An 8,710-nucleotide genomic window follows, 5' to 3' on the forward strand; every position below is an offset into this window, starting at 1 on the left:
CACAAAAAAAAAAAAAAAAAAAAAAAGTGATTACCAGGCTGACACGAGTATAGTAAAACTGCAAGGGTGCTCTGAGGAAGGTTTTTGGCAATACACATACACCACTATCAAAGTGTTCAGACTCTTAACACGGTGCTGCCTTTCCAACAGCTACTGCCAACCACTCCCATGGACTAAGCACGGATGTACCAGTTCTCCCAGATGGGAGTCTCCAGCCCAGACCATATACCTGAGCTCAAACTTGTGTCTATAAAACATCTCCAGCTGGTGCCCCCTCCCCCTCAGTAGTTCCCAGTGAATGTACCACTGAGTCACCAAGCCAGAAACCTAGGGATCATCCTAATTACCTCCTTGTCCCTCACCCCTGCACATACGTCATTTCCCAGTCAGATCCTGCCAATACTCCATCTGCAATGTCTTTTGAATTTCCCCCCTCCTCCTCCCCACAATCACAGACCTGGGTCCCACCCTTCTGTTTCTTGCTTGTGTTGTTGAAACAGCCCTGGCCCATCTCCTCCAAGTCACTCACACTTCCTTCAAACCATTCTACAAGGAGCAGTCAGAGTTATCTTTCTAAAGCACAAAGCTGATCCCATCCTCTTTAAAATCTTTCAGTGGCTCCCCATTGTCTACCTACAGGTTAAAGTCCAAATTCTTAAGATTTAACAGCCCTTCGTGTTCCAAACTGCCTCGCCACCATCTTTCCTCTGAAGATCTTCTCCTGGCTTTCCGTCCCCTCCTCCCAGCCTGCCTCTCCCATTGTAATGTGAATTCCTTGAGAGCAGGAACTAGATCTCAATCATCTCTATTTCCCTGGCTTATAATACAGAGCTTGACACAGAGTAGGCACTCAATAAATGTTGGGTGAAGGAATGGTTTTATCCTAAGGTAATCATTCCACTGAAGGAAAAAGCCATATAAAGGAAACTATTCTCTGTAGCAACATTCATAATAAAGAAAAGGTACAAAAAACTAAATGTTCAAAAATAAAGAACTTTTATTAATTATGGGATATCCATTTAATGGAATATGATGCAGCTGTTAAAATACTCATTATGAAGATTATGTAGCAACTCAGAAAGTTTTTATAATATAATAAAAGCAGAATACAAAATAGTCTGTACGCTAGGCCTAAAATTATGTAAAAGTATGCATGCACACAAACTAATCAGAATGAGAACAGGAACAGGAACAAATGAATACAGATGATGTGTTTAGGGTGTTTGGGGAGGTACTGTTTTGTGATTTTCTTAGCTCTTTCCCAATTCTCTTTATTGTTGTTAGAATGTCATTTGTCCATAAATACAAATTGACAGAGAAAAAAATATACTGGAAATGCTTTGATTCCGTCAAATCCTTTGACAAGCTGTGGTACAAAAACAAACCAACCACTGACCTGGGAGGCAAGAGACCAGCCTCCCTACCCCATCCCCCACTCCCAGCTAGCTGCGTGATCTTAAGTAAGATCTGCAGCTCTAACCAGACATTTTTCCTATCCTCTCAAGCTGGAAGTCCCATGGTCTTTCCTCATTCCCAAGTGAACCCCCATCATATCTGTTGGCTGCACCACCATCTTCCCAATGCCCTCAGACTGAATACCTCAAAATGCACCTTCTATTGTCTCATCATCTTCTCTCTCTCTAATCCCCACCTCCAATCAATTGCCTCTTCTTGCTAATAATCATCTATAGCATGCTTTACTATGGATCTAGTTTTAGACAAAGAGGAGTCCCTGCCCTCCTAGTGAATACTGTCTGATTGAAAAGAGCCAACCATTTTTTTTCTCTCTTGCTCCTCTGCAGACTGCTGGGGGATGAAGTGGAGGGCAGAGACAGAGGCATGTAAAATGGAACCTCCTCGGTTAGGAGCTTGACCCGTGGTGGGAGGAGGTCAGGCAGAGGCTGGATGCTCTCGGGGATAGTACAGTGAGACTTGGCACAATGAGTGGGATGTTGACTCAGTTTGTTCATTCAACAAGTATTTACCAAGTGCTGGACATAGCGCTAAGCTCTCTGTTAGGTGGCAAAGGTGAATTAGGGCAGGCTCTTTCATGGAGATACTCAACAGTCTAGTGGAGGACAGACGAGGAGTTTGAACTGAGGGCTCTGGGACAGAAGAATGTGGGATTCACCCTGCCTGAGGGGACCCGGGGCTCACAGAGCCAGAGAGGCCTGAGCTGTATGCATCTCCAAGGCTGACAAGTGGGATTAGGTGCCCAGGAAGGGGGTTGGGCTATTCATGGCAGTTCCAAGCTGAGGGATCATCGGGTCCACAGGGAGGAGGCTTGAAAGAGGTGGCTTTGTCAGAGCAGTAATACCTTGGAGTGGCTTAAGCTTTGAGGTTTGGGATAGGGTAAGGGAGCAATGGGTGTCTGGGTGCAGGAGGCAGGAGGTGACGGGCAGAGGGACCTGAGGGGCTAGGCAGGAGGCCCAAGGGCAGTTTCAAAGTAGGGAAATCACATGATCGGATCTAAGTTTTAGTTAGATAACTGGATGATCCCTATTGTTCCCTCTCGTCCCTGAGACTTTATGGTAAGTGCTAAATGCGTTGTACAGAAATCGAGGGGCAGAGTTCAAGCAGAGATCCTACCCTCCCACCCCTTACACTCCACCCCCTCGGTAATCTGCAGAGAAGGGAGAGAAAAAAATATTGATTCTTCCCAATTTACAGTATGGGCAGGTTGACTGGCTTGAAGGAACTTGGAAGAAGAAGCAGACAAAATATGTTTAAGAAATAATATTAGATATTCATTTCAATGTATTCTTTTTAAAATTTTATTTATTTATTTGAAGTATAGTAGATTTACAAAATTGTGTTAGTTTCTGGAGTACAGCAAAGTGATTCAGATATATATATATATATATATATATACATATATATGTATATGTGTATATATATATATATATTCCTTTTCAGATTCTTTTCCATTACAGTTTGTTACAAGATATTGAACTTAGTTCCCTGTGCTATACAGTAGGACCTTATTCATGTCAATGTATTCTATTGATTATATGATCATGTATATGTGGGACTTAAGTAGCCTCACTTTGCACTCTCCTCAAAGACAGGGAGCTTGTCCAGCTCATCTTTGTTTGTCCAGCACCTCACACAGAATCAGGCGCCCCAGAGGCGCTCGGAAAACACTGGAGGGGGGAGGGCGGAAAGGGAGGGAGGGACTCGCCCTTGGGAGACACCCCTTTTTCGGCAGCTGTTCCCAAGCCCCGGACCTCTGACCTCCCACCAGCAGGTGGCAAGATAGCGTCCCAGCGCGCCGCGAAAAGGCGGAGCTGGGCGGAGCGTCCGAAGCCCCGGCGCGCGCAGCCGTGCACCCTCTTTTCTCTGCGCTCCGGAAGTAGGTGGGCCTCTTTCCGTGCCTAGCGCAGCCATGGTAAGGTAGCTTCTTTGCGAGTTCTTGGGACTAATCAGCCTCCATCCTCCAAGGGCTGGGGCTACCAGGGGCTGCGGGGCTCCCTCAGGGGGTGGTCAGGCGGAGGCGAAGGGAGAGCGACTGGTGGGGTGGGCCCAGGGGTGCTCGAGGGCTAGGGCGAACACCGGCTGTCGGCGATGGCTGGTTGGGGGATGATCGGTTCGGCTGGCGGGAAGGCCTCGGTCTCCCGGCCGGCCACACCCGGTCACGCATCATGCGGCCCTGGGAGGAGCGCCTTGCTTACCAGGCTGGAGCCCCGGGTGGACCCAGAGGACAGACGTCGGGCCCGGGGAGGGTGGAGAGTTTTTCCGTCGTGTTTTTGGCACGGCCTGACTTTACGTAGTGTGGCCAGTAAGCCTCTGTATACGGCATTAAAAAGGCTTCCTTCTGCATTTTAAGGTGAAAAGTGATCTCATCTTTAGAGTTTGAGTAAGCCACTGTTGACACGTGGTTGTGCTGAGGTCAGATTAAGTCTCGCATCTAACACTTTAAAACCTGACATATTTCGAGAAATTTTGTTTGGTAAATAGAAGCACAGATTCTGGTCCGTTTCTGTTGCTGGCTGGCTGTGTGCCAGGAGGTCCAACCCCTGGCTATTTCACCAGCATAATGTCCTAGTAAAAACAGCCTCTAGAAGCATATGCACTTTTAAGTGGTAACATATAAATAATTGGAAACATTGTTCTGAAAGACAGTTAACGTTCTCTGTACAATGAGAAGGCTGGTTGCAGTTTGTGAAACCTACAGTATTTTGCTGTATACTATGTATACATTTGCTTCTCTGCCTTTAATCACGGCCCTGTGCTTTTTACATTGTCCACATTTTGCTGAAGAGGAAACAGATACTGGTCTTTAGAGAATAGTTGTAGCTGTGTAAACTGTTCTTGAAAAGACCTGAAACTGTTTAACGGTATTAAAATCGAAAACTCCTTCAGGCTCGTGGTCCCAAGAAGCACCTGAAGCGCGTAGCAGCTCCAAAGCATTGGATGCTGGATAAACTGACTGGTGTGTTTGTAAGTATCATTACATTATAAGCATGTTTTTTGTGTTGTAAGTATCTTAAGGGACATGTCTTTTACAGTTTTATCGAGATATGATTGATGTATTTAAGGGACACACTTTATACTGCTCCTTTATGTGTCAGGCATCCCTGATTACTGTATCCTGAGTTACTCTCTTCTTAAGGGCCCTGTGCTATCTAGCTGTGCCCCACCTCTTACCTAATAATTCTGTGCCTCATTTCTTCCACATACCACATGTATGCAGGACCTCAAATGTTCTTAACGGGCCTGGTCCTCTGAAAGGAAAATGCTGTAAAACTTTAAAGGTCTGGAATAGTTTTGCATACTTTGTTTACCCCAATTGGGGGGGGGCGGGTGATAGTGTGTTGAATCTCAGGACTTGAGGGGTAGTTTGAGTGAATCCCACCAATAGTTTAAGGTAATTTTTTTTTTTTCCTGCACTGTGTCTTCGTGGCTGTGCGTGAGCTTTTTCTAGTTGCAGTGAGCAGGGACTACTCTTGGTTGCAGTGCGTGGGCCTCTCATTGTGGTGGCCTCTCTTGTTGCGGAGCACGGGCTCCAGGCGCGCGGGCCCAATAGTTGTGGCTTGCGGGCTCCAGAGCACAGGCCCAGCAGCTGTGGTGCACGGGCCCAGTTGCTCCATGGCACGTGGGATCCTCTCGGACCAGGGCTCGAACCCGTGTCCCACTCATTGGCAGGCGGACTCTCAACCACTGCGCCACCAGGGAAGCCCTAAGATAACTTTTAAAATCATTTTACAGGCTCCTCGTCCATCTACCGGTCCCCACAAGCTGAGGGAATGTCTCCCCCTAATTATTTTCCTAAGGAACAGACTTAAATATGCCCTAACAGGAGATGAAGTAAAGAAGATCTGCATGCAGCGTTTCATTAAGATTGATGGCAAGGTCCGCACTGATATAACCTACCCTGCTGGTTTTATGGGTAAGTGGTTAGTGGTGGGTACTTGGTGCTCCTTGATTTTTTTTTTCCTTGATTTTTTTTTATCTCCCTCTCTAAAGTGGTGGGCTTTTTCAGTCTCAGAAATAAAGCATGACTTTCCCTCAAGAGTTTTACTTCCATATTGTAGGACTGCAAATCATAAATCATTTCACAAAACCAAATTTCAATTCACTTCAGATTTTACGGGTCATAAAAACAGGATTTTGAAACATTAAAGATTAGCTAGCCATCATTGATCTTAGGAATCTTTGTTGATATTCGAAATGGGGAGCATACGGGGTTTTTTTTTCCCTTATAGTGTGGTTATTGTTCAACATGGGGGTACTGGGGGTCTCTATAGTAACCTTAGTTATTACCATTTGATATCAGATGTCATCAGCATTGACAAGACTGGAGAGAATTTTCGTCTGATCTATGACACCAAGGGTCGCTTTGCTGTTCATCGTATTACACCTGAGGAGGCCAAGGTGAGTGTGGCAGGCAGGCTGGGCCTTCGTTTAGTAAAAGTACTTGATTCTAAGTTACAGCCTGAATTAGGTACATGGACCGATCCATTGTGGTGAGGTAGGTAGATTTAGAATTACTCGTAATCTTATACCTGAAAACAGCCAGTCAAGTTAACATCCTCAACAGAGTGTTTTTTTTTTTTTTTTTTTTTTTTTTTTTTTTTTGCGGTACGCGGGTCTCTCACTGTTGTGGCCTCTCCCGTTGCGGAGCACAGGTTTCAGATGCGCAGGCCCAGTGACCATGGCTCACGGGCCCAGCTGCTCCACGGCATGTGGGATCTTCCCGGACCGGGGCACGAACCCGTGTCCCCTGCATTGGCAGGTGGACTCTCAACCACTGCGCCACCAGGGAAGCCCCAACAGAGTGCTTTTTATAGCAGAAATGAATTCTAGCTGAGCAGTGACTTCTGGTTCCCTTTTTTTGAGGCAAGGAGTGTGATTCCTAGGACCGTTTTTGAGTATCTGAAGTATGGATCCTTTAAGGATAAAGGGCCAGAAAACCAATATCTAGTTCAATCCTACTGGCCCTTTGTCTAGCTTTACTCTGGGGAGGGGAAAGGTATTAGTGGAGGGGACCAATAACCCTCGGGGCACTAGTTTGAGATAACTCAAAAAAGGTTACAGACATTGATTATTTAATCCAGTTTGTTGTGATGGTTTTATGCAAAAGTTCATGGCTTCTTGAATTATTGGCTGTAAGTGAAGGTTAATTCAATTGGATGAATCAGCTAATTGCCTTAGCTACCTTGTTACCAGCAGGCTGGAAGGCATGTCCATTGGCATCAAGGTGATTTGATTTACTTAAAGGGTGTCTTGGAGTGAAATGCTTTGTGAAATTGTTGATTAGATGAACTGGTAATACAATTGCAGTTTGTGAGACAAAACTCAATTGTGATGTAGAGGGAGCCATTAAGAGGCACTTGTTAGCTGTCTGGGTGAGTTGGAGGGAAGAATTCAGATGCCCCTTGAGACTTAAAGGACCTGGGGAAGGGGAGGTGATTTGCATTGGAGCAGGGAGGAAATGGTGGTGATCATCCCTCCACCTGGGAGTTTGAGGTTGTGAGGCCTTAAGTGCTTTGAACTTTTAACCTTGGGGGTGATGTAGTACTACAGAGGAAATACATAATAAGAAATTGGAAGGCTAGCCTAGAAGGGGGCAGTGTGCAAGATGAATTTATGGGGGAGTGGGAAGAAAAGTCAGGGACCCCATTATTCAGCTGCAGCTCAGGAAACAGGCTGTTCTGTGGGGGCTGGTACCTTCAGCTGCTGGTTGCACCTTTAAGCTGGTGATTTGTGGCTTTGAAAGAACTGTACTCTGGAGCATAGTGCATGTGAGCTAGACTAATGTGGGTAACCCGTGTGTTTCAGTATAAGTTATGCAAAGTGAGGAAGATCTTTGTGGGGACAAAAGGAATCCCTCATCTGGTGACCCATGATGCTCGCACCATCCGCTACCCTGATCCCCTCATCAAGGTGAATGACACCATTCAGATTGATTTGGAGACTGGCAAGATTACGGATTTCATCAAATTTGACACTGGTAAGCAGGCTGTGCTACATAGGCATTCTCTTTAAAGGCCAGGCATAAGAGCTGTTCTTTACTTTTATTTTTAAGTTAATTTAATCAAGCCCTATGACTTGCGCAGGGCCTGGGTACAGGATTTTGTCTGGCGTTTTGGGGGCTCGAGGTGATTCTGATGTGCGCCTACTTAGCAACCAAAGCTGAATGTCTTTTGTTGCTGTAGTAACGGATTGGGAAGGAGGCAACTCTTAGTTTTAAGAAATGTTCAGAGAATCTGTAAACCCTTATGGTGTCTCATTTCGGCATGGCTTTGTGGTGGCAATGAGGGTTAGAGAGAGGAATATGTTCTGAATTGTGGGGAGGGAAGTCAGCTAAGAATGTTTTCAGTGGGGAGTTGTGAGAAGCTGTGAACAGGTAACTGCTCCAATGCCCAGGTGTATGGTATTTTTACCTCAGGGATCCAAGTGCTTAGAATATTCTATGTGGCAGAGATGAGGTCTTGTATAACACGTTCTCAGGGCTGCTCCAGATCTCAAAAGCCTCCCCATCCATGGAAGTGGCTTGAGGGCTGGGCAGGGAAGTCTAACAGAAAAGCAGAACAAACTTAATTGAGATAACAGCCCTTTGTAATGCTGTCATCATCCCCCATATCTGTTCACAACAGTAGCAGAGAATTGTGCCTTGGATGAACAGCAGTAGTCCAGGCAAGACATGGTAAGGACCTAGTGAGGTGGGTGCAGTGGAGTTTATTACACGTATTAGCTGTACAGGAAGGATAGGGCAAATCTTAAAAGAGGGCCCTGAGAGTTCTAGCTTGGGTAACAGATCCATGGAAGTGAATTCAACTGGGAAAAAAAGATTAACTTTGTTGCAGACCTGTCTAACTTTGTTGCAGACCTTTCTCTCTCATTCACTACACAAGGCACGGTTCCTTGCTCTGAGCAGATTGTCTGTTCCTTCCTGCCTAGGTAACCTGTGCATGGTGACTGGAGGTGCTAACCTGGGAAGAATTGGTGTGATCACTAACCGGGAGAGACATCCTGGTTCTTTTGATGTAGTTCATGTGAAAGATGCCAACGGCAATAGCTTTGCCACCCGGCTCTCCAACATTTTCGTTATTGGCAAAGTAAGTCTGGGTCTCTCTGTCTTCTGCCTAGTCCAGAGAAACCTGTACAATGCAGGTACTGGCTGGGATTGCAGTGCCTGGCTCCTGCTGGCTCTGCTGAAACTAGGGTAAAGCCTCCCCTTGGATAAGGCTCACAACAGGGCTGCGGC

General features: G+C 45.9%; 1 protein-coding gene across 1 annotated transcript in view; it reads left to right on the forward strand.

The window, feature by feature from the left end:
- The first annotated feature begins 3,295 nt into the window (after positions 1-3,295).
- RPS4X (ribosomal protein S4 X-linked) overlaps positions 3,296-8,710 on the forward strand; it is a 6,446-nt gene continuing 1,031 nt past the window's right edge. The window contains exons 1-6 of the mRNA XM_007467463.1: positions 3,296-3,388; positions 4,363-4,440; positions 5,209-5,389; positions 5,777-5,874; positions 7,282-7,453; positions 8,404-8,561. Coding sequence (XP_007467525.1) covers positions 3,386-3,388; positions 4,363-4,440; positions 5,209-5,389; positions 5,777-5,874; positions 7,282-7,453; positions 8,404-8,561 — 690 coding nt within the window. The 5' untranslated portion in view covers positions 3,296-3,385. The remainder of the gene's footprint in view (positions 3,389-4,362; positions 4,441-5,208; positions 5,390-5,776; positions 5,875-7,281; positions 7,454-8,403; positions 8,562-8,710) is intronic.

This window comes from Lipotes vexillifer, unplaced genomic scaffold (assembly GCF_000442215.2).
Source record: "Lipotes vexillifer unplaced genomic scaffold, Lipotes_vexillifer_v1.1 scaffold142, whole genome shotgun sequence".
In the NCBI taxonomy this organism is placed as follows: domain Eukaryota; kingdom Metazoa; phylum Chordata; class Mammalia; order Artiodactyla; family Lipotidae; genus Lipotes; species Lipotes vexillifer.